General features: G+C 46.5%; 1 protein-coding gene across 4 annotated transcripts in view; it reads left to right on the top strand.

Moving 5' to 3' along the window:
- Positions 1 to 1,673: 1,673 nt before the first annotated feature.
- The window catches only part of LOC147895459 (haloacid dehalogenase-like hydrolase family protein), a 156,703-nt gene continuing 131,650 nt past the window's right edge, over positions 1,674 to 26,726 (top strand). The window contains exon 1 of one of the 4 annotated variants that reach the window (XM_087383609.1): positions 1,674 to 1,989. In XM_087383609.1, coding sequence (XP_087239735.1) covers positions 1,794 to 1,989 — 196 coding nt within the window. In that variant the 5' untranslated portion in view covers positions 1,674 to 1,793. The remainder of the gene's footprint in view (positions 1,990 to 26,726) is intronic. The other 3 variants (XM_087383607.1, XM_087383611.1, XM_087383608.1) reach the window with 3 other exon arrangements.

The raw sequence follows: 26,726 nt of genomic DNA, 5'->3' as shown, positions 1-26,726 counted from the left end.
CTCTTTTAGAAACTATCCACGTACAAATGAACAAATACAATACATAAACCGGTGTTGCCTTCGCGAGCCACCCAAAGACCATACTTTCCCCCATCTTTACTATACCAACCTTAAATAAACAAACATAACAACAAAGTATTCCATCAAGTAATAGTCGCATCTCGCCTAAAATATTAGAAAACCCTAAAGCAACTGATGGATTACGAATGAATGTACAGATCAAAGAAGGAATGCTAGTTGAATTATGTGTAGGGAGCATTAACCAACAAGCTGGATTAGTTAATGGCGCAGATGGAGTTTTTATGTACATGTCCACCTACAACAATTATGACATCGCGTGGATTCAATTTCAGAACCCAAAAATTGGGAATGAAACCCTCAAACCAATTATCATGCATACACTTCAAACATCAACCTCAAATGGATACCTCAAACATCAACCTCAAATTGATACCCACATTTCGAGCTCCAAGGGAAATACAAATTGTCCTTTCTAAAACAAATATCCTTACTCGACAACAATTCCCGATCCAAGTAGCTGCATACACAGAGCACAAGGTCTGACGATGGATAGGCTAGCTTTCTCACAAATAGGAATCTGAACACACGAGCTTGCATAGACAACACTTTCACGTGTAAAAAACATCGAGAATCTTTACTTGCTTCAACCACTCCAACAACATCTCCTTGTAGAGAGAGATGTTCACAAAGAAATGGAAAGACTAACGACTGAATCAAAATGGGAAACATTAAATAACAAAATCCATCAACACACAAATATAACTATACTGATACAATCTTTAAACACAAGGTCATTGCATAAATACAAAGATGACATACAAGCCACATAGTTATTTATGAACTTCGATATTATATGTTTATAAGAAACAAGAACTGAACACTACCAACCATATATAACATCCGACTTCCAATATATAAACAATCACAACAGTTGTATCTTAGTACGAAACAACATCGTCATTGAAAATGCAGACATAATTTCATTACACGGAATTGAAATCATGACATCCAAAATCAAAACCAAACATGAAACATATGAAATTATAAACATTTATAGACCACCATTCGAAGACACAAAAACATTCTTTTAGCTACTTCGTAAAAAATTATCGACAATTGCTAACACACAAAAAACAATTCTCATTGGAGGCTTCAACATTGACATGCTTCAACAAACAAAAAAATCATAAACACTAGAAAACATGATGAACAGTTTCGGCTACAACCTTCAATGCCATCATATCACAACAATATATGGGTCACAACTAGATCACATTTGGACTAACAAAAAAAAAAGACATGGGATCCACATATGCATATTTGGTCTACATACATGTCGATAATTAACTCCCTCAAAAAAACCTACAACAAAAGATCAAACTTGCAACAAACTTAAAAAAAAAAAAAATCACCCACAAACCCTCATCCACGCACCCTCCACTGATCTTACACCTACTCCACTCTTCTCAAAGCAGGGCCTTAGTGGACCCTCCACCTTGTTTCATAGTTATTTTCTACCTCATTAAGAAGGTTTGTTTTTCATGATGTATCTCCGCAAAGAGCTTGCTCTTGCTGGTTTCATTCATACTGAATGGAAGTCTTGATTTATGGGAAAAAAAAGAGGAGGAGGAAGCAAAACATGTTAGAATGCTTAAAGTAACTCTTGCCTTGTGTTCAAGCTACATTTTCAAAAAACTTTAGCACTGTGAAATGTTATCAGATGAGCGAGTGACTGAGAAGCTTTCTTACTCTTTTTCTTCCGAAACCTAGCTATGGCCCTTGTACCTCCTGCCCCTTGTGTTTTATTTTCTCCCGAAGCTGTCAAGCAAGCCACCACCCTCGCAGCCGATCTCTGTAAACATTTCTATGGCCTCGGCTGGGTCTCTGGCACCGGTGGTAGCATCTCCCTCAAAGCTCACGATCCTTCCACCCCCCTTTCTCAGCAGCTCATCGTCATGGCTCCCTCAGGTCTCTCCCCTCTGCCCTGCCCTTCTCTCTTCCCTTCTCCCATTCCTCCCCTGCCATCAGGCTTGCTCCCTGTTGCTGGGACGCTTTTTGTCACAATGCCGCGCGAGGTTGACGGACTTTGGTGCGCAATCTAATTAGAGATGGCGTTGTGCCCACGATCTTAGCTCACGTGAATCGACGACTTTTGTTGCTAAATTTACGGCTTGACCGAAGAGCTCGTGGAGTAGGATGTTTGCTGGAATGTCCCGCTCCATTGTATACAACCGAATGAAATATTCGATGAGAGATACGAAAGGAAGGCATAGAGGGTAAAGTTTCTAATGTGCTGCCAGAAGACTTATTGACCGCATTAACATCTTAGAGCAACAGACTGGAGCGTTATCCCCAGAGACTGCAAAACTATCGCTGTTAAGCTAAGTGGAGGCATGCGAGAAACAATTATTCTTCATAAATCAAAGCAATCAAAAGTTTGCATCAGGCAGTCTGCCTTGGGTAGGATTTGTTTAATCTTTTCAGGCAAGCTTGAAAAATTCCCTAGTGATGTAAGAGTTGCCACTTTTTCCAGCTGCTCAATGAATGCACATTTCCAATGCAGTTGCTCAGTTGACTTGAGCTAACTCCTTACTTTTTAACGTCCATGCACGCAAACCTCATTTTGACTCTCACATACAAAGGTTGGAAGCCTCCTTCAAACGATGCATTACTCTAATAAGACTCTGGAAATGCCAAAGCTTAGGCAATAAGGGGATAGCCAATAAATTTTGTGCAAATAATATGTCTCAACACCAAAATTCTAACGGACAAACTGCACTAATCTCTGGCTTGTCTCTGACCCAATCCAACAGAATCTTTACTCTTTCAAACCAATTTAGGCAATAAAATCTAGCCACAAGATTAAGTTGTCCTTAAGTACACAAACATCTGTTGCAGAAAAGAGGAAGAGAGATCAATGAACAAAAGGGGCAAAGTCTGCCCTAAGTTCCAGTTACAAAAGTTGAGGTTGAAGACCTCCAAGTGACCTGCTCCATCATCTCTTCTTTGGCCTCCAGTGCTGGGTGAAATCCTCTGTAGTACCCCTCAGTGGCAGGGGAATATGTGCCAAAGAAGGTTGAACAAGTGTGTCTAAGTGAGTGGGGGAGTAGCGCTTGCTGGTAGGGTGGCCCAAATTTGGGTCAACTGGGAGGAGTAATTGGCCAATTAGCAGCTGACCCATTTCCTGCCCAACAACTCTCTCATATGGTCGGTGACCTTTATCATCCCAACGTCCGCTTTGCTGGGCTCGCAATGTGTAATGCTCCGAGTCTGCACTATGCTCAACATCTTAGGCTTCAAAATTTATCTTCTGAGTATTTTCCCTTTAACAAAAAAATTTGTTTAGTTTATTCTCAGTGCTGCCTCCTTTCTCACACTCTTTTCTGGATGGCAAGGTCCCTGAAGCTTTATGTCATGAAGCTAGTTATAAAAAATGGTGCGGAAATAACCTTTCAGTCGTGCATATCCTGAGGGGTGGACAGGACTGTAGTGTGAAGACGTGAACAGATCAACCTCAGGAATGCAAGCGAGTGTCAATTTTACTGTGAGAAATGGCGAGCTTAGATTCTCTCCATCAATGGGGCGAGTACCCAAGAAACTTGTGCTTTCTGCATAGGAACTGAAATAGTCTATAATTGGAACAGCAAGGAAGAACGGCACATTGCACAACACAAAATTAGAGGAAGCTGCTAAATGCATTCACAAAGCTGAAGTTGAAGCTGCTGGTACAAAATCCTCAGGTGGATGTGCTTTGAACGACTGCTCTGCCTTCCTCTTCTTGCACCGATACTTGGTTGATTCAACCATTGCATGCCATTATTTGAATCCAAAGGCCTTGTCCATAGTCTTTAAGAAATATATCTAAATCTCTCTACTATAATTGTCGATCAACATCATGAATTAGAAAGAACCACCCAGCCACAGACTCAACTTGGGCACTATTACTAGACTCCTTGGACGGCTTTAGCGTACCATTCTTCTTTATGCAACGTTCTTTCTACAGTAATTTTGAATGTGGCCACTTTTGTTGCAGTAGAAGCATTTTGTAACGAACTAGACTGTCGAGAATGCAAATGCTTGTGCTATGAATGCAGAAAATTGACGATGATTGGTCCTCCAATTGGGAAAAAGTGCCCTCATGAGAGAGAATTTGTTTCCTGTTGCAAGGTGAGAGAGAGAGGTTATGCATGCATGCAAGGTGTAGAGAATGATGTGTGTCATTTCTATGAAGGGAAATAGCCCTTAATTATTGTCCCTTGAGATCACTCAAGGTCCATCTTCCATCTACCCTTAGCCTATGATTTATCCACCTACCATTTTGTGCACTCTAACGTTTCCTATTACTCCTAGGACCTAGACATGTGGGTGCACATTTTTATTAATAACAATTGACCAATATTACATAGTTTAATGATACCATCAGTACTACTTGATCCATCAAGATTTAGGGCTCCCTCATCTATTACCTATTAACCACGGGAAAAAAAGGACACATGGCAGCTTGGAGGAGAAGAGCTGCCACATGTCAGAAAGGAGGACTTTTGTAGCTTTTGTGGATTGTTCGAATGGGGGAGATGGAAGGTCGAAGGTGATATGGTGAAGGTAGGCGGTTCGCTGTTTGAAAGACGTGGTATCACATAATAGTTGTTTCTTGAAGGACCTTCGAAAACAAAGGATTATTTAGTTCAGATTGCTCGTCTCCTGCTCCAGCTCCAAGGTTGGCCCTAGCTCCTTCCCATCTTTTAGCATTTCCATCTCTGCGCAAAGCTTCTTTCAGAGTTGGAGCCGCTTCTCTTGCGGAAATTGTTGTGTGTGTGTCTTTGGGAAATATATCTATAGCCATCACGTCGGCAATACCGTGCAAGAGGAGGTGACGAATGAAATGGGTGGTAAGCAAGCCGCATTTGCCTTGCCCACATGACAAGCACGTACCTGAGATCAGCTCGTTCTCATTCGAGGTAGACTCAGGAACATGGGTAGCAGACGTGAAGAACCCAACTACGGTGGCGGTGGTGATTGTCGAGAAGCTGCTACTAAATCTGATGTTTGAGTGCCGGCTATGCTGCTGTTGCTGTGGGTTTCCTCATTTGAAAGCGCGGGGTGCTTTCGACTGTCTCCAGACATAGATGTGTACATGGGCTCGCCGGCCTCAGCAATGCCATGATCAACACCTGGCCCATGATCATAATCTTCGGCTCCTCCAAGAGCTCGACCAAATCCAGGCTATCAAGGCCTTTGTGAATTCGCTGCGAAAGCTGAGAAGATCTCAGAGATTTGCCACGGATTGTTTTTGAGGCAGTGGCTGCTGCAGTGAGTGCTTACTTTGATATGCCTCCATGAGAACGGCGTGGAATGTGTCAAGAGCTAGAAGCTCCGATTGCAGACATTGAGAAAGATGTGGCCTGGTTCAGAGGAGTAAAAGGACCCTTGATTGTCTTTGGTAAAGGAGCTGCATATGCCTTTTGCCCGTGCTGAAGGTCCTTTTCTCCAGTTGATAAATTCTCCAAAGCACTTAGGGGCAATAGTAGCACGATTGAAAAAGAAGGTGAAAGTAGAGAACGGAGCACTAATATGGTTCTTGCAGCCTGCTTTATAGCCACTGTCGGCTCCTTTGCTGAATGAACAAGGCTCCAAGTGACTTGGCATGCTCTAATGTTGTAAGAGAGTCACTTCCATCAATGGAGGCGATGCAATTTCGACAATGGCCTTATCCACCGACATTTGCAACAAATCGAGACCATATTACTGTGAAAGCTTAGAAGCTCAAGCATACCCATGGATGTGAAGGTGAGCGTTTGGCTATCTAAAATATTGTTCGCATCGTATGATAAAGTGTCCCAAGCTAATGCTCAAGGATCCTAAACTTCCCACTGTCATGATAAGAGAAATCACTAATCGGTGATTAGTAGACATTGAAAACATTACTATATATTATACGCCAATGGTGTAACATGTATTTGTATTTATGATGGACATTGACCGATTTGTTATGGCGGTGGATCATTTGAGTAGATAGGACTAGTCGAGCTGGAGCCACTGCTTCAGACGGCATCGAATTTGGACATGTGATACTTATTCTATTAATAAAAATGTGCACACGTGTCTAGGTCCTAGGGGCAATAGGAAGGGAAGGGTGCATTAAGGTGCATTGAATGGTAGATGCATGGGTCATAGGCTAAGGGTAGGCGTAAATGGGAAGATGCAAGTTGAGTGATCTCAAGGGACATTAATGAAAGGGTATCACCCTTTCATTGTGAATCTCACGTAGCATTCTTCATTCACCTTGCATTCATCCGCCATTTCTCACACACCTTGCATGTAGGTAAAAAATAGAAACAAGTACTCTCACGAGGGCGCTCTTCCCTATTGGAGGGCCAATCGGCATTCAAATTCCGCATGCATTGCACACATTTGCATTCTTGAGAAAGTTGGTTCTTCACATTTGGTATCAGAGCTGTGACAATCCACGACCGGGAGAGAAGAGTGTGCGGGAGGTAGGTACGGACAGCAAGCACGAGCGTACGAGAAGGCTGCGTGGAAAAGAGTTGTAGAAGGAGGCGGCGTGCGGGCGAAGACTGCATGCAAGGCGTAGGCTAAGGCGGCAGGAAGGCCATGCACGGAGAGCTGCGGGCGGAAGAAAGGGCGCGGGAAGCAGGAGGCCTGCGTGGACGCGGAAGGGTACGGGAGCTTGCAAATCTGTGCGCGAAACAGGCCTCTGTGAGGGACCCGTGCGAAAAATCTGTCGTGAAACAGGCCTCTGCAAGGACCCCGTGCGAAATAGGGCTGAACATTTGCTGCAGCCCTGGAAGCCACGATTCCTGAACTTTGGAATCCCTGAGCTTATTGAGCAGGTTACTATAAAGAGATTTCAGTAGCTTGGTACTCAGAAGAGAATCTTGAGTATGAAGAGATATTGAAGAAGCACTGCAATGGTACTTTTGCATTTTGAATATTCAGCATCAAGAGGAATCATAACTTGAAGATGGGATTTAAGTTTTGATTTAGAAGAGATCGTGTACTGCCAAGAGAAGAATATTTGCAGATTATGAAGAGGAGATGCAAATGCAGAAGTAAAAGAGAAGCGTACGCAAGAGAAAGAGACGAGAGGATCCAGAAGAGGACTTCTGCCCATTCAAGCAGGAGGGAGTGTCATGACAAGAGAAATCACTAATCGGTGATTAGTAGACATTGAAAACATTATTATATATTATACGCCAATGGTGTAACATGTATTTGTATTATGATGGACACCGACCGATTTGTTATGGCAGTGGATCATTTGAGTAGATAGGACTAGTCGAGTTGGAGCCACTGCTTCAGACGGCATCGAATTTGGACATGTGATACTTATTCTATTAATAAAAATGTGCACACACGCGTCTAGGTCCTAGGGGCAATAGGAAGGGAAGGGTGCATTAAGGTGCATTGAATGGTAGATGCATGGGTCATAGGCTAAGGGTAGGTGTAAATGGGAAGATGGAAGTTGAGTGATCTCAAGGGACATTAATGAAAGTGTATCACCCTTTCATTGTGAATCTCACGTAGCATTCTTCATTCACCTTGCATTCATCCGCCATTTCTCACACACCTTGCATGTAGGTCAAAAATAGAAACAAGTACTCTCACGAGGGCGCTCTTTCCCATTGGAGGGCCAATCGGCATTCAAATTCTGCATGCATTGCACACATATGCATTCTTGAGAAAGTTGGTTCTTCACACCCACAGAGGTATGTACACGGCTCAGAAAGAAAATGAAGTTATGTCTCAAACATGAAAAATCAGAGATGCTCTAATTGAGGATCAGAAACTGGTGGTAGAATTTAGATGAATTGTTGGATCATGGGATCGGGTGGGGAGGGATTCGCAAGGGAAAGCATCTGAGTTGGCACAAGTGTGGGTGAACATATTGATCTACATAGCCATTGCAGAGAGTGCAACTCCACATATAGAGCAGATGGCCAAAGAAGGAGAGTTGCAATATATATTCAGCCCATTTGATCTGCCTTGAAGAGACAATGGGTTGTAACAAGTAGTCTGTTCTTAACAAATAATGTTTCGAAATCCTTTAGGTACGTATTAACTAGCAAGAGTTCCTTATCATAAATGTTATAATGAAGTTCAACATCTTTCAGCCCTTCATAGCTACTGCATGAGCATCTTGGGGCAGAGAACATGGTTTTTGTAAGTCAAGAAATGATGAGAAGCTTCTTTCTCTTTAAAAGTCCATCTAAACTTGGCCTTCTTCTTGATGAGATCATGCATGGCTGCAATTATCCCGGGCAGAATCACGTAAAATGGAGAGACCTCATGAGGAGTTGGCGTCTACATAGAGAGAAAAGGCGGCACAATAACTTCCACGACGGGTAGAAGGGCTGGCGTACGGAATTTGGCGGGGACTCCAATGCAAGGCGTAGGCTACCATACGGGCATACGGACTGCACAGACAGTCCATACGTATTGAGCGTGGCTGCTGGTACGGCTGTACGGATGGGGCCAGCCTTCCTTGCTCGGGCTGAATGGAAGGATTTCTTGCTGAAATGCGGGCTGCTTGATGACCATAAGCTGCAGGATATCGTGGCCTTGCATGGGCCGTTCAAAGCACTTTTTCTTGCACTTGGAATGGGCTGCTGTCATAGAGGCTGAGTTAGAAGGCTTCCAGTTGAGCAGGGCATCCAATGAGCTTGTGGGTGGTTTGCATTAGCTCGTCAGTGAGCTTGGTTGAGCTTCGGTGTAGAGAAGGGGGGGTAGGGACAGATTTGGAGAAGGGGGGATAGAGGAGCAGAAGGGGGAGAGAGAGAGGGGAAGAGGGAGAGGAAGGGTAGGAGAGAGAGAATGAGGTAGGAAGAGAGGGAGTAGGGAAGAGAGAGAGAGAGAGTGAGTGAGCGTAGGCAGGAAGGAGGAAGGGAGAGTAGATAGGATTAGATGTCACATCAAAAGGTACATAGTAGGGGGTAAATGGAGACTTGTATAGTCCCTCCACATTTTCCCCCTAAAGGGCCTCTAACTTGGCCTCTTTTTCCCCTTCATTACAGCCATCCCTTCCCATAGAATTTTGCCCTCAAAATTTCATATGCGGGCTGTTAAATAGGTGCAGCAAACACCAAATAATAATCAGCCCAGTAGGAGATAGTGGTTGTCCTGGACAATGCTCTCTAGCTGCCATGAGTTCTCATCCTCAGGGAGCCCTCGCCACTTGATAAGATACTCGATGTAGACTTTGTTTTGGAGTACGTGATCCCTGAAACCCATGATGCGCTCCGGAACATAGAGTATGTGGTCCTCCTCATCCATAGGTGGTATCTCAAGAAGGACTTGGAGGTGCTGTCCGACATGTGGCTTCAGCAAGGACACATGGAAAACATTATGAATACTGGAGGTCCTGGGTAGCTCCAATTCATATGCCACCTCGCCAACTTTGTGGATGATCCTGTAGGGACCATAATACCTATGAGCAAGCTTCGTGTTGGTGTTACCCTTCAGCGAGGCATAACGGTTCTTATGGAGGCGTAATCCCCTTCTTCAAAAGACAGATACCTCCTACGTTCATCCGCGTACTTCTTCTGCTTGGCTTGGGCATCTTGCTTATTTCATTTTAGCCAATTGCAGAAGGGCATCCATACTCTCCAAGTCATTTCTTGCTTGCTGATTTTTCACAGCCATGTTTGCAACTAAAGATGGCATACCCACTGTGCATCCATACATAGCCTTGAACGGGCTCATGCCAATAGATATGTGCTTGGTATTGTTGTAACAAAATTCAGCAAGTGCCAACCACTTATCCCAAGACTTCCGTGTGTCATGACAGAAATGCCTCAAATACTCCTCCAGCCATTTGTTCACCCTTTCTGACTTTCCATCCGTCTCAGGGTGGTAAGCAATGCGAGGTGTAAGAAGTACCCACTGCTGTAAATAATTCGTTCCAAAAGTGACCCATAAATTTTGTATCTTTGTCGTTGACAATCTCCTGAGGGAAACCATGATGCTTAAAACATGCTCGATGAACCGCCAAGCAACCTGTGATGCTGAATAATGGGTTTTAGTGGGTATGAAATGGGCCTGCTTTGTCATTTTGTCAACCACCACAAAAATGCTATCCCGTCCCCGCTCTGTGGAAGGCAACCCTGTGATGAAATCCATAGCAATGTGAGTCCATTTGCCTTTTGGAATAGGTAATGGCTGCAGGAGACCCGCGGGTAACCGGATGTCCACTTTATTTTGCTGGCAGGGCAAACATTCACTGACAAATTTAACTACGTCCCACCACAAGCCATCCCAGATAAAGCTCTGTTTGACCTTTTCATATGTCTTAGTAATACCCGCATGTCCTGCCATAGGAGATGAGTGCATTTCCTGTAAGACCAGCAGTTGGTACTTTGAATCTGGCACCAAATAAATTCTGTCCTTGCATCACAACAGCCCATTATGCAGCTTAAATTCAGCATGCCCCTGGCTCGATGGTCTCTGTAACTCCACAAATATGGAAGCTGCCTTAGAATCCTGCATGTATTCTTCCTGAATACCATGAATCCACTCCTGGTAGATGGTAGAAATGGCAGACAAAGTGCAAGCCCACATACGGGATAAGGCATCTGCAACAATATTTTTTTCCCTTTCCTGTACTCGATGTCAAAATCATAAGACTGAACCTTAGCCAGCCACCTCTTCTGCTTCATTGACAAGTTGGGCTGCGTAAGGAAATACCTGAGTGTCCTATGATCTGTCTTGACCTTGATTTTGCTACCATACAGGTAGTGGTGCCATTTCTCAAAAGCATGGAGGATAGCCAACATTTACAGATCATACACATGATAATCTAGTTCCTTGGCATCCAATTTCCTGCTTTCAAAAGCAATTACCCCGTGTTCCTTTCTTAGCATAGCCCCTAATCCTTTGCCACTGGCATCTGCCTCCACAATGAAAGTACGTGAAAAATCAGGGCATACCAATACAGGATCATGAGTGAGGGCGAATTTCAGGTCTTCGAAGCTGCGCTGTGCATATGTAGACCACATAAAAGCATCCCTCTTCAAAAGGTCTGTTAGAGGGGCTGCCCTCTTGGCAAACTTGCGAATAAAGCGCCTGAAAAAGGAAGCAAGATCTAGAAGTCCCTTCAACTGAGTAGGGTTGCATGGCAGCAGCCAATCCTCAATGCATTCCACCTTTGCAAGATCCACTTGAATGCCATCCTTGCTCACAATGTGACCAAGATACTCAACCTCTTGTGCCATAAAAGTGCATTTGCTGGCTTTAGCATAAAGCTGATGCAACCTCAAAATTTCCAGCACTTGCTTGACATGTCTGATGTGCTCCTGCTTATCCTCGCTGTAAATGAGGATGTCATCAAAAAATACCAGCACATATTTGAAAAGGAGGGGCTGCAAAATCTTGTTCATGAGTGCCTAGAAGGTAGCTGGTGCATTGGTCAATCCAAAAGGCATCGCCTTGAACTCATATAGTCCCCTCTTCGTGTGAAAGGCTGTCTTGTGCTCATCCCCAGTTTTCATTCTAATTTGATGATAGCCGGACCTCAAATCAATCTTAGTGAAAAACTGAGCATCAGGTCATCTATCTTGGGGGTGGGAAACCTATTTTTGATGGTGACCTTATTCAAGTCTCTGTAGTCAATGCACATACGGTAAGAACCATCCTTCTTTTTCACCAGGAGCACAGGGGATGCAAAAGGAGAAGTGCTATGAGTGATGAAACTCTTTTGAAGTAAGCCCCTTATTTGAGTTGCCACTTCTTCCCGTTCTACCTTAGAGAGTCGGTATGGGGCCTTATTGATTGGCTTACTGCCAGGTTCCAAGACTATGGCATGATCTACATCTCTTCTCGGAGGCAACTGTGATGGCAAATCAGCAAACACATCTGCAAACTCTGAAAGTAATCTCTGCATATCACAATCATCAACACGGGGAGTGCCACCCTCTTTAGTTACTGACACATTTAATGCATATATGGTGCTGCCTCTTTTGAGCTCTCTGGCCAACAGCCTTGCTGAAATTACCTGCAATTTAGGAGCTGCAATACCATGCAATGTAACTGATCCATCCCTGTGGACAAAGCTGAGTGTTAACGCATTGAAATCCATGCTGATTTTGCCCAGTGATTGCAACCAATCACAGCCCAGGACAACATCTATTGGGCCCATGTCAAGTGCCAAGAGATCACCTGCAAATTAGTCATCAGAGAACTTAATTCTTGCATCTTGGCAACAAGATCTACTGATCATATGCTGTCCATTGGCCACTTCTGCTTTCAGCCCATGGTCTATCTCAGTAGCAATCAGTCCCACCCTTTGTAAGGTCTTGCTGTTAACAAAACTGTGGGTGCTACCGCTGTCCACCAACACATGCACAATCCTGCCATTAATCATCCCTGTTAATCTGATAGTATCAACACTTAAGGCACCCATCAGGGCATGCATGGAAATAGTATAAAGTGTTGGCTGGGCATCCCAATAAACCTCATCCTCGTTCACAGGAGCATTACCACCTGCATCTTCACGTGCATAAAAAGGTATCGCATCGTGGTGTTCCACAGAAAAGAGTGTTGGCCTACGGCCTCTCATGCCACCAGTGGGTGGGCAGAATCTCATATGAATGCAAAGCATGAGTGTCATACGCAATAGCACCACTAGGATCAAAAGGAAAGTCAGTGCCCCTCGTGGCTCTAGTGTCAGGAGCCTCATTTGCATCATGTGTATTTGCCATCTCATCCTGAGACGTATCCAAAGAACCTGGGGCATCAAACAAATCCTCGTCATCTAAGAGGTCAATGATCATGCTGAGCTTGGCAGTACCATTGTTGCGCATCTTGCACACATTCCTATGCTCAGGAGTCCATTTCTCGCCACATTTAAAACATAAGTTGGCCTTCTTTCTGCTGTCCATTATTGCCCGTGTATGCTGTTTTATCTCAGCCTGCTCATTTCCAGTAGTAGGCTTGGCATCAGGATACCTGTAAGGCCTGGCATACGGCATCTTACTACCCGAGACAGTAGGAAAGCGAGGAAATGGTGCTGCTGCAGATTTCTTGTCAGTCCACTCAGCAAACTTAGGCTTCGACTCAGTGTCATACCCCATAGCATGCGAGCTGCCCATGGCATTTCTGTGCTTGCCAGCAAGTTGAGCTGCCCTCTCAATTGTTTGAGGGTTATGTGCCTTCACATCTGCAGCGAGTGAAGAACTTAACCCATGGATGAAATGCAGCAGCTTTCCCTTTTCAGATACATCCTGCACAAACAAGGAAAGTCTCCAAAGACGTTGCAAGTACTCTTGGACCGTACCGGTCTGTGTCAAGGCATAAAATTCAGCTAAGTATTGATCCAATACAAGTGGAGATACAAATGTGGTGACCATCAATTCTTTGAAACCCCTCCAAGTGGTTGGTTTCTGTGGAGAATCCCTCATGTATTGCCACCATGTGTGGGCATAGTCTTGCATATGCATACCTGCAAAAATGATGCGCTCCTCCTCAGACTTGGGGTAGAAGCGAAAATAGTCTTCTAGCTTGGTGAGCCACTCCTCCAACTCATTGGAAGTGTGAGTGTCCCCTTTAAACTTATGCACTGTGAGTTTGTCCTTCATATCCTTAGCTGCATAATTCTTGTGAGTGTAGCCTCCAGAAGTGCGGGCATCATCACGCTTGAGGTTCACATAATCGGAGAAGGGCATCTCAAGTTTGATGGCCTCAAGTAGGGCCCTGTATGAACGCAAAGAATCTACCAACATGTCATCAAAAGTGGCTTGCTGCCCACCACCAACCCCTTGCTGCGTAGAAGCTGCTGCCATCTGATGCACTGGCTGCGTCTGGCTATATGTCTCGCTGGTGGAGCGATAGGTGCATGAACTCTGGGCTCTGTCTCTCTGCCAAATGCATCTCTCCGGAATGATGGCATACCAAAGGGCTTCCAGGGGTGTGGGCTGCCATATAAACCCAAGCCAACTCCAGGCATACTCACTGGTGCAGTCAAAGGAGCACTAGCCGGATGCACACCAACGGGTCGGCCCAAAAGAGATGGTTCAGCCTGCATAGATGCAGAAAGCTGAGAGCCAAACGATGGCCTGACATCCTGCAAGAAGGTGCTCTGTGACACAGAAAATGCATCATCTATGTCCAGAGAATCCCCAAGCTGGAGTACATGCAATGGTCTAGAAGACTGATGCTCATAGGCACGACGGGCATCTGCCATAAAACCCCTGCGTGGGGTAGACAAAACATCCTTACTATCTGAATGGTCCCCTTGCTGGGGTGCGGGTTGCTTACCCTTATCCTGCATAGCAATGGCATATATGATCTGTTGACCAATCTGCTGTCCCATCTGGACAAGAGCCGTATCCTGCATAGCCATGGTTGTGGTAAGATGCTGGCTGAACTCTTGTCCTATCTGGCATAAAGTACCCTGGAGCATAGAGGAAAGGGCATCCAGAAATTGCGTCTGCACTGCCTGGACTTCCCGGAATGCAGGAGAGAGAGGTTGAGTGGAAGGAACCTCTGTACCACCAGTGGATGCAACCACTGTGGCAGGCACTTGCTCATACCGAGTAGCTTTTTCAGCATCATGCGATACATCTCGAGGGACACAGTTCGGTGCCATGGTGATTGGCCTTGGAGAGAGGAGCTCGAATATATGCAAGGAGAAATGGATAACAAAATCCAGCGTAATTAGCACCTGAGATAATGCGTGGAAACACTAAAATGTCAATGGAGAGGCTCGGAAGAAGGGTCGTCAAAGAAGCTTTGAAAATGGGGTCCAAATGAGCCCAAATAGGGTTGTGGAAAGCCCCAAAAAGAGGCTGGAATTTTGAGTTGAGTGTTTTTTTTTTTTGGGGGGTGAAAGAGATCCTAAGTCACCTAGGACTACTCTAACCTAGGACCTTAAGGACTGTTAAGACAGTGTCTTAGACCAATCTAACCCAACCTTTAACCTTAGTTAGTACTAACCTAACCTAGAGCCAAACTAACTACACCTAATTGACTAAACCTAACCTAACCCAATCTACTAACCTAACTCAATCCACTAACTAAACCTAACCAAACTAGACAAACCTAACCTAACCTAACCCAAGTAACCCTGACTACTGAACCTTAGGAAAGAAGGGCTAAGGTTTTTTTTTGCAGGGTAAATGGTGACGGCGACGGCGACGATGATGGGGTGGGGTGTGGCGGCCATGGCGAGGTTGGCTAATGGAAGCAAGGATAGCGGGGAAAGTGGAGCAACGATGATATCGGGGGTAGTTGGAGCAGCGACGATGGGATGGCGGGGGAGCTAGAGCAGCGACGACGAGGAGTGGAGTGGATTTGGAGGTAGGGAACGACGAGGAAGTTGGAGCAGAGCTGGAGTAGCAACGTAATCGGACACGTTGTTGATGGCGCACAAGGATTCGTTGATGGCACACGTTCGTGCTGTTTGTTGCTGGTAGCCCACGCTTGTTTCCTTGATGTAGCTGGGCCGACGATGGGCTAGTAGTTCCCCTCAGCCTGAAGCGCTGGTAAACTACGATTGATAGCAAGACTCAACGAGGGTCAAGTGCCAAGAGCTTGGGCTTTGATACCAATGTAGAGAAGGGGGGGTAGGGACAAATTTGGAGAAAGGGGGATAGAGGAGCAGAAGGGGGAGAGACAGAGGGGAAGAGGGAGAGGAAGGGTAGGAGAGAGAGAATGAGGTAGGAAGAGAGGGAGAGATTGAGAGGGAGTAGGGAAGAGAGAGAGAGAGAGAGAGAGAGTGAGTGAGCGTAGGCAGGAAGGAGGAAGGGAGAGTAGATAGGATTAGATGTCACATCAAAAGGTACATAGTAGGGGGTGGATGGAGACTTATATAGTCCCTCCACATTTTCCCCCTAAAGGGCCTCTAACTTGGCCTCTTTTTCCCCTTCGTTACATTTGGGCTGATGAAGAGGGCACGCAAGTCTTCTAGTGAATACCCGTGAGAATTGGGCTGGTTTTTGAGGAGGCTTGCTAGGCAGGGTGATCGCGCTCCTTTTCCCCGTCCGATTTTTTGTCCAAGGCCTTCCTTGGCCTTCCTTTCCAAAAAGGGGGGGCTGCATGGGCTTGCCACGTGGCAGCCCATGCCTTTGGGTTGCCCCCAAGGGCCTTCAATTGCCCCTAGGCCCCCTCTAGTGGGACCTTTTAAAACAGACCACCAATGACCAACTTGAAGATCCTAAGGTTCTTTGGGTCCCTCTTGGTCCTAGACCTTTCATTTGTCCCCAAGGCACAAATGCTAGGGGTTCTAGCACATCGAGTAACCCTTGACCTCGCCCCTGTTTTCCCAGGGTCCTGCCCACATGCAGGCCAACATGCGTGTGCCAGAAATCACGCCCTCGTGACATACCCGTCTTTTGAAACATTACAAGCGTCCTCCATTGCATTCTGAAAGCATTTAAGCATGTATCACAAATTGGCATAGCATACATGATTGTTAAGAGCCTAGGTAGCAATCCATATACACTACAAACCTCATAGTGACTAGTACACTAGTCATAGAAGTCCCAAGGCAGGTATACTGTCAGCAAGCAGTACCTCAGGTGAAACATACAATGTCACCAAGCGACCTCTAGATATTTGAGCCTGTCTGTAACAAAGAGACAGAGGTTCTCTTGAGCATCAGGCAATGCTCCAGACCTACGCTCTGCTGAGCTTGAAGGAGCCACAACAGAAGTTGGCTCAAGCTAAAAAGCTTCCAAGTAAAGCTGAAACACCTAAGGTGTATATGCCAGATCACCCTCGTCTAGGCACTTTGCATACAAACCAGAGAAGCTTTACCTCTGGCTTTCCTTCCCTTATGTGCCAATACCTTCTCTGGAACTAAGATATCATCTTTTTCCCCATCCTCTAGCTACACACAGAAGGCATATCCTCTAGCACAGTTTGAGGAGATTCACATTTCAAGCATTATAAATCCTTCAAAGATCTGGTAGCTTCAAGCCATAAGCTACATCACTGATCTGCTAACATACGATGCAAATTCCTTACAAAAGCATCCATCCCTTGTCACAAAGTTGGCCAAAGAAAGTCTCCTCTGCTTTCAATAAAGCATCAGTACGTCGATGCCCTGCACGCTAGGCCCAAACTGCTTGTAACACTAAGAGATGACCATGCATCTGAAGGAATCCATCTCTGAAAGTATAATGCAAATGCTGCTGTCCATTAGACAACTGATCCTAGAACCCTGCAGACTCCCCATCCTCTGCATACTAGTCCTTCATTGCATCCAACTCGAGACTCAACGCATATGCTTCTCTGACAACCTAGTTTGAGCAAGGAAAATATCTCAAGGTCTGATGATCTGTTTGTACAGTGAAATCAACCCCTAGCAAGTAATGCTCTCATGCAGAAAGAGCAAGAGCCACAGCCAGCAACTCTTTCTCATATACTTGCAAATTTCTTTCAGCAGCCTGCAACATTCTACTCTCGTAGGCAACAACCCGTGCATTCTGCATGAGGACTGCGCCAATGCTATTCCCACATACATCGCAGTGGACAGCATAAGCCTGACCAACATTGCCATTACCCATAGCAGGATTTGCTATACCAGCCCCAGTGCCCTGCATACCAAGCATGCTTACAGGAGCTCCCATAGTGCCATGCATTCCACTTTGCATTTCTGGTTGAATGCCAGTGTTTCCATTCATAACTCTCTGCATTCCGACTTGCATACCCCCAAGCATAAACCTTTACATAACTTGCATTCTAGGCTGAAAACCAACAGGGTGATTTCCAAGCATTCCTTGGCTATTTCCAACTTGGCCAGCCACTACTTGAAACTCAGAATCAGCACTAAAATATCGTGGATGCACTGTGGGGTGCGGAATGAGTTGCTGTCCCTGATTTGCATGCTGGAAACCATAGCCATGGCCATGCATATCAACACTAGGACCATGAATAAACTGTTGCAATGGAGCATCTTGTCCATTTGGCATAACTATTGGCTGTCTATTCAATGGCATAGGTCCATATGGCTGCCTATCAGCATTCTAATCATGTTCAACAGAAGCTCCCTCAAACAAAGATTGCCCATCTTTGGAGGACTCCTGTCCACTATCCCAATCCTCGTCACTATGTGACATACTTGCTGAATTATCCTTGCTGCAATACAATTACAGCAAGCAATACTTGCAGCAGAGACAACCATAGGCTCACCTCCTTAAAGAAGATGGTGATGTCTCCTCACCAAAGCAACCACGGACTCAACCCCCTTGAGAAAGTTGGTGATGTCCCGGCGACGGAACCATGAAACCGGCCTTCAATAAATCAAAGGGCAGTAAGTAACCAGTCAACACTATTACATCAACAATTCAGCAAAAGTATTACCAGCAAATTGGGAGCTAGAGTGCCCCTGTTGGAATGGTCACCTCCCCATCTGTAAGCCTCCATATGAGGACAGCATGGGGGGGGTGAACCTAGGCAGAAAAGATAAGGGAGGGGGCTACCACATGGGCAGCACATGAGCTGTCATGTGGGGAGCACAGTAGCCTTTCAGAGGTGCTTCAAGGGCTGTCTGCACAGGCTGGAACAGGCCCCAAATAGAGGCGGACAGGTAGCGCAACCATATAGAGCAGTACAGAGGGTGTGCAGACCCGGGACAGGTGGTGCACAACTGTACGGAGCAGTACGGGGCTGGATCAGGCCTGTTGGAGCAGCAAAGGAGGCTGCCATGAGGCAGGGACCTGCCTTTATATAGGCTGGGACCTTGCCTTGAGTGGAGGGCCAAGGCCCTAGAAGAGTGGGCCCAAAAGGCCCCGGTTTGTGAGCCCTCATAGGGCTGGACCAGCCACAGACTGGTCGGCCAGTGTGGTTGGCCAGTTTGGTGCAGGCTGGTTAGTTTCTGCCAGCCCCCTTGGGGCCTATAAAAGGAGGACCTCCAGTCCTCATTCATCATCACTTGGAGCAGCCCTCAGGAGAGTAGACAGGAGCAGCAAAGGGGGAGCCTTAGGCCTACATTCAGGAGGACAAGGTGACCTAGGAGAAGCTGCAGACTGAGCTAGAGTGGCTGCCCACCTAGGCTGGCTTCCAGACAGCAAGGTGGAAGGGATCTAGACAGAGAGTCTACATATGCTCGAGGTGGAGCACACGGGCTTAGAGATCTAGAATTGCCAGGCTTGTAGTTGAAGAACCTTTTGGTATTGTATCTTGTCCTAGTTTCTGGACGGATGGAAATATAAATTGTCGCTTCTATATTTGTCTCTGAGCATTGTCTATTTACTGGCTTGCACATCTATTTACATAAGTTAAGAAGTTTGTGATTCAATACCCCACATCACAGTGTGTGAGCTCCTGGGCATTACTATCAGTCTTTCGCTGTGCGTACCCTCTGTTGGGTCATTTCTAACATGGTATCAGAGCCCAAGTAGGAGGCTCACAGGTGTGGGAGCCTGAAGGCAGGGACCTTGTTGAAGGACGACCTTGATTCAGACGCTCTTGGGAATCGACTTCCACGACTGGAGGATAGTGCCCTTGCGAGAAGGAGGGCGACTCAGGTTCAATCAGGTGCGTTCAGAGTTTTGGTCTACTGAAAATTGAGTTTGGTTGACTTTGCTGTGCGGTATAAACAGCAGAGATGTCGACCTCTACAGCCTCTTCAGCCCCTACTCTCCCTTCCTCCTCCCCTAGTTTTCTCTCATTCACTATCCCTAACTTCGGAGAGTCTGGGAAACTAGATGGGACCAACTACCTGATCTGGAAGGTGAAAATCCGGAGCCATTTAGTGGCTTGGAAGTTGTGGAAGCTGACAACGGGAGTGGAGGCGAAGCCGGAGAACATGGTGGACAGGCAAGGGAAGATAATCATGGCTGTAGACAAAGAGGAGCTCGAAGCTTGGGAAGACAGAGATGCCCATGCCCTGGCATTAATCATAGGGACTACGGCGGACTTTGTTCTTCCACATATCCAGATGGTCGAGACGTTAGTAGAGGCGTGGGTCACTTTGAAGGATCTATACGAGACGGACAACACGTCCCGGATTTTGCTCTTCAGCATCAACTCTACAATCTTGATATGGAAGAAAGAGATATGGTACATAGCCACTTGATGAAGGTCAAGGTGGTGAGGGATCAACTGGCAGCAGTTGGTCAAAAGGGTCAAAAGACAGACTCATGCCATTTGGCCTACCCTCAAAGCATGGTGCCTGGAAGACTCCAGGTTGTTCACTCATTATGAGGGGGACAACTGGAAGATCGTGACGGCTCGAGTTCGAAGGCAGGAATGTGACTGAAGGAGGTGGTGCCAGGAGGTGCTACCAAAGATGGACCTGTGTACCAGGATGGTGTGCGGAAGCAAAACCAGAGCTGGTGGAGCAGGAGCCACTGGATGAAAAGCGAGGAAAAGATTATGACATCGAAATGTTCCAGAGGACTACGACCAAGGAGTTACTGGAGCATCGTCATCGACGTGTTGGCATTGGCCCTGGATGTGTCGGTGAGAGGGGGTGTTGGAATGGTCACCTCCCCATCTGTAAGCTCCCATATGAGGAGAGCTTGGGGGGGGTGAACCTAGGCTGAAAAGATAAGGGCGGGGGGTGCCACATGGGCAGCACATGAGCTGTCATGTGGGCAGCACAGTAGCCTTTCAGAGGCGCTTCAAGGGCTGTCTGCACGGGCTGGAACAGGCCCCGAATAGAGGCGGACAGGTAGTGCAACTGTACGGAGTAGTACAGATGGCCCTCCACTCAGGGCAAGGGCCCAGCCTATATAAAGGCAGGTCCCTGCCTCATGGCAGCCTCCTTTGCTGCTCCAATAGGTGAAGAGTGGGCCCAAAAGGCCGCGGTTTGTGAGCCCTAATAGGGCTGGGCCAGCCACAGATTGGTCGGCCAGTTTGGTCGGTTCCTGCCAGCCCCCTTGGGGCCTATAAAAGGAGGGCCTCCAGTCCTCATTCATCATCACTTGGAGCAGCCCTCAGGACAGTAGACACGAGCAGCAAAGGGGGAGCCTTAGGCCTACATTCAGGAGGACAAGGTGACCTAGGAGAAGCTGCAGACTGAGCTAGAGTGGCTGCCCACCTAGGCTGGCTTCCAGACAACAAGGTGGAAGGGATCTAGACAGAGAGTCTACATATGCTCGAGGTGGAGCACGCGGGCTCAGAGATCTAGAAGTGCCAGGCTTGTGTTGAAGAACCTTTTGGTATTGTATCCTGTCCTAGTTTTTGGACGGATGGAAATATAAAGTGTTGCTTCTATATTTGTCTCTGAGCATTGTCTATTTACTGGCTTGCACATCTGTGCGCATAAGTTAAGAAGTTTGTGATTCAATACCCCACATCACACTGTGTGAGCTCCTAGGCATTACTATCAGTCTTCCGCTGTGCGACCCTCTGTTGGTTCATTTCTAACAGCCCCTGCACCAAGACAAAGACACAGATTGGCCCCAAACCTTGGCGATGTCACAAGGGCGTGATTTCTGGCACATGAATGTTGGCTTGCATGTGGGTAGGACCCTAGGAAAACAAGGGGCGAGGTCAAGGGTTACTCGATGTGCTAGAACCCCTTGGGGGCAAATGAAAAGTCTAGGGCCAAGAGGGGCCCAAAGAACCTTAGGATTTTCAAGTTGGTCATTGGTGGTCTTTTTAAAAAGGCCCCACTAGAGGGGGCCTAGGGGCAACCCAAAGCCATGGGCTGCCACGTGGCAAGCCCATGCAGGCCCCCCTTTTTGGAAAGGAAGGCCAAGGAAGGCCTTGGGCAGAAAATTGGACGGGGAAAAGGAGCGAGATCACCCTGCCTAGCAAGCCTCCTCACAAACCAGCCCAATGCTCACGGGCATTCACTAGAAGACTTACGTGCCCTCTTCACCAGCCCAAAGCTCAACCAAGCTCACTGACGAGCTACTGCAAACCATCCACGAGCTCATTGGATGCCGTGTTCAATTGGAAGCCTTCTAATTCAGCCTCTATGACAATAGCCCATTCCAAGTGCAAGAAAAAGTGCATTGAACAGCTTGTACAAGGCCACGATATCCTGCCTTCCTTGCTCGGGCTGAACGGAAGGATTTGTTGCTAGAATGGGGGCTGCTTGATGACCATAAACTGCAGGATATCGTGGCCTTGTATGGGCTGCTCAACGCATGTAATGAAGGGGGAAAAAGGGCCAAGTTAGAGGTCCTTTAGGTGGAAAATGTGGAGGGACTATGTAAGTTCCCATCCACCCCCTACTATGCACTTTTTGATGTGACATCTAATTCCTATCTACTTCCTTCTCCTCCCTCCTATGTGCTGTCTACACTATCTCTCCCAATCTCTCTATCTCTCTCTCTATCTTTCCTTCTCCTTTCTCTCCCAACCTCTCTCTTCCTCTCCCTCTTCCCCCATTCCTCCCTTCTCTATCCTTCTCCCTCTTCCTATTTCTCCCTCCTCCAATCTGCCCCCTTGTCTCCCTTCATTGTATTGGTATCAGAGCTCCTTCCTAGGGCCATGTGCTTCTCATTCTCAATGCTGCCTACATGACTCCATGCAAGCAGCAGTAGTTCAGCGTCAAGAAAAGGTAACTAAGACCAATTGCAAGATGGAGCATCGACCACCAGCTTCGAAATCAACCATGAGGATAACGGGATGCAACGCACTGTTGTCCAGCGCCAAACCCTGAGTACCCACTGCGGTATTGCCCGTACGGCAAACTCTGCTCGTCAACCAACTCCCTTCCAGTTTTGTCGATTGGACCGACCAGCTCCCTTCCAGTCTCGTTGACGGAACCGGTTTTCCATACTGGACTGCAACGTTACTCCCAATGCTATGATACGACGTTGCCTTCGCCTCTTCCTCTGCCATCGCCCGTCCACCTTGCCACGGCCACGTTGCCTTCGCCTCTTCCTTGCCATGGCTTGTCTGCCTTGCAACGGCCACGTTGCCTTCGCCTCTACCTCCATCCGCGGTTCTCTCCGCCCTCTCGCTGTTGCGCTACTGCCGCCCGTCATACTTGCAAACCGCAGAAACCTTGGTGTATTTCCTAAGGTTCAATTAGTTAGAGTTAGTGGGTTGGTTGGTTGGTTAGGTTAGTTTAGGTGTGGTTAGGTCTAACTAGTTAGTAGGATTGGGTTAGTTTGGTTAGGTTTAGGTCTAGTTAGTTGGTCTAGGTTAGGTTAGTGTTAACTAGGGTTAAACAGTCAAGTTAGGTTACCTTAGGTCAATGTCCTAACTGTCTTATCAGTCTTTAGGTTAGGAGTCCTAAGTGTCTTAGGTGACTTAGGGATCCCCCCCCCCCAACAAAAAAACAAGAAAAAGAGAAAAATGAAAAACAAAAAAGGCAAAAACTCAGAATTTTCCAGCCTCTTTTAGGGGCTTTCCACAGCTCTATTTTCGCTTATTTAGGCCTGTTTCAAAGCTTCTTCGATGACCTTTCTTCTGAGCCTCTCCATCAACCTTTCTCGTGTTTCCACACACTATCTCAAGTACTCATTACAGCAGGGATTTGCTATCCATTTCTCCTCTCACTAGGGCCAGTAACCATGCCACCAAAGCGTGCTCCTTATGATATATTGCATGACAGTGATGAGGCTGCTCAGTATGAGCAAGTGCCTGCCACAGTGGTTGAATCCACTGGTGGTATAGAAGTTCCTTCGACTCAGCCTCCCTCTCCTGTATCCTGGGAAGCGCAGGTAGTGCAGACACAGTTTTTGGATGCCCTTTCTTCTATGCTCCAGGGTGCTTTCCGCCAGATAGGACAGGAGTTCAGCCAGCAGCTTACCATAGCCATGGCTATGTAGGATACCGCTCTTGCCCAGATGGGGCAGCAGATCACATCTGCCATTGCTATGCAGGATATGGGTACGTTGCCCGCACCCCAGCAAGGGGACCACTCAGACAGTTAGGATGTTTTGTCTACTCCACACAGGGGTTTTATGGCAGATGCCTGTTGTGCCTATGAGCATTAGTCTTCTAGACCGTTGTATGTACCCCGGTATTATGTGGACTTAGATGATGCATTTTCTGTGCCACAGAGCACCTTCTTGCAGGATGTCAGGCCATCTTTTTGGCTCACAGCTTTGTGCATCTATGCAGGTTGAGCCGTCTCTTTTGGGCCGACCCAGTGGTGTGCATCCGGTTAGTGCTCCTTTCATTGCACCAGCGAGTATGCCTGGAGCTGGCTTGGGTTTATATGGTAGCCCATACCCTTGGGAGAGAGGCCAGTCCTCTTCTCAGTCCTTTGGTATGCCATCATTTTGGAGAGATGCATTTGGCAGAGAGACGCAGCCAGGGGTTCATGCACCTATCGCTTCGCCAGCAAGCACATATAGCTAGACGTAGTCACTGCATCAGATGGCAGCAGCTACTACACAGCAGGGTGTTAGTGGTGGGCAGCAAGCCACTTTTTATGATATGCTGGCATCTTCTTGTGTTCTTATAAGGCCATACTTGAGGCCATCAAATTTGAGATGTCCTTCTCCGATTATGTGAACCTCAAGCGTGATGATGTCCGCACTTCCGGAGGTTACACACACAAGAATTATGCAGTCAAGGATATCAAGGACAAACTCACAGTGCATAAGTCAAAGGGGACACTCGCACACCTAATGAGCTGGAGGAGTGGCTCACGAAGTTGGAAGATTATTTCCGCTTCTACCCAAATTAGGATGAGGATCGCATAATCTTTGCAGGTATGCACATGCAGGACTATGCACATACTTGGTGGCGTTATATGAGGGACTCGCCTCAGAGGCCCTGGCTACATGGAAAGAGTTCAAGGAGTTGATCACCACATTTGTATCCCCACTCATACTGGAGCAATATCTGGCTGAATTCTATGCATTAGCGCAGACCGGTACTATCCAAGAGTACTTGCAGCATTTTTGGAGACTTTCCTTGTTTGTACAGGACGTATCTGAGAGAGGGAAGTTGTTGCGTTTCATCCAAGGATTGAGTCCCTCTCTCGTTGTAGATGTGAAGGCACATAACCCTCAAACAATTGAGCGTGCAGCCCAATTGGTAGAGGTATTTGAGTCCAAACATGCCAACAAGTATAAGATGACAACGGGTAACGCATATGGGAATGCACATGAGGCGGAGAAGAAGCCTAAGGTGACTGATTGGAATGAAAGAAAATCAGCAGCAGCACCATTTCCGAGGTTTCCCACAGTTACAGACAGCAAGATGCCATATGCTAAGCCATACCGGTCATTTGATGCTAAGTGAGCAGCGAAGTCAAGTGTTGGAAATGAAAAATCAGAATTTAATGAACACACCAGGCCTATTATGGACAGCAGAAAGAGGGCAAACTTATGCTTTAAGTGTGGTGAGAAGTGGACTCGTGAGCATCTGGAAGTTTGCAAAATGCGTAACAGTGGTATTGCAAAACTCAGCATGATTATTGAGATATCGCATGATGAGGATTTAATGGATGCTTTTGAGACTTTGGATGCCACTCATGACGATTTAGAGGGTGCACAAATCGTGGAAGAAGCTCCAGATGTTGGAGCCACGAAGGGGGACCGATTTCCCCTTTGATCCCAGTAATGCTAATAAACAGGGATGTGGATCATGCCATTGTTCTAGAGCCTGGCAGTAAGCCCATAAACAAAGCCCTGGCTCCCATACCGTCTCTCTAAGGTTGAGCAGGAGGAAGTGGCAGTACAAGTGCGGGAATTGCTTGAGAAGAACTTCATCTCTCATAGCACTTCTCCTTTTGCCTCCCTGGTGCTTCTGGTGAAGAAGAAGGACGGATCATACCGCATGTGCATTGATTACAGGGATCTAAATAAGGTCACTATCAAGAACAATTTTCAAATCCCCAAAATAGATGACCTGTTGGATGAACTCAAGGGTGCTTTGTTTTTCACGAAGATAGATTTGAGGTCTGGTTACCATCAAATCAGGGTGAAAGAAGGAGATGAGCACAAGACAGCCTTCCGCGCAAAACGGGGCTTGTATGAATTCAAGGTGATGCCTTTTGGATTGACTAATGCACCGGCCACCTTCCAGGCACTGATGAACAAAATATTGCAACCACTTCTTTTCAGATGCGTGCTGGTTTTCTTTGATGATATCCTCATTTACAGCGAGGATAGACAAGAGCACATTAAGCATGTGAAGCAAGTGCTGGAAATTTTGAGGATGCATCAGCTTTATGCAAAAGCCAACAAATGCACTTTTATGGCAAAGGAGGTTGAGTACTTGGGGCATATTGTGAGTAGATATTCAGGTGGATCCTGCAAAGGTGAAATGCATCAAAGATTGGACACAGCCACAAAATCCCACCCAGTTGAGAGTATTTTTAGGTCTTGCTTTCTTCTACAGGCGCTTTATTCGCAAATTTGCCAAGAGGGCAGCTTCTCTTATTGACCTCTTGAAGAAGGATGCTTTTGGGTGGTCAAAGGAAGCACAATGCAGCTTTGAAGACCTGAAATTTACTCACTCATGCACTTGTCTTGGTATGCCCTGATTTTTCGCGTCCTTTCATTGTGGAAGTGGCAAAGGATTGGGGGCTGCTCTGAGGCAGGAAGACGGGGTAATAGCCTTTGAAAGCAGGAAGTTTGATGCCAAAGAACTCAATTTCCATGTTTATGATTAGGAGATGCTGGCTATCTTGCATGCTTTCAAGAAGTGGCACCACTATCTGTACGGAAGTACAATCAAGGTGAAAACAAATCATAGGACACTCAGATTCTTCATTACCCAGCCAAATTTGTCATATAAGCAGAAGAGGTGGTTGGTTGTAGTCCAATTCTATGATTTTGACATTGAGTACAAAAAAGGAAACGAAAATGTGGTTGCATTTGCCTTGC

Source organism: Dipteris shenzhenensis, chromosome 13, assembly GCF_047967505.1.
Source record: "Dipteris shenzhenensis isolate YYH24624 ecotype China chromosome 13, Dip_SZ_1.0, whole genome shotgun sequence".
NCBI lineage: Eukaryota > Viridiplantae > Streptophyta > Polypodiopsida > Gleicheniales > Dipteridaceae > Dipteris > Dipteris shenzhenensis.
The sequence above is the reverse complement of the archived record's forward strand: the minus strand, read 5'-3'. Positions and strand labels throughout refer to the sequence as shown.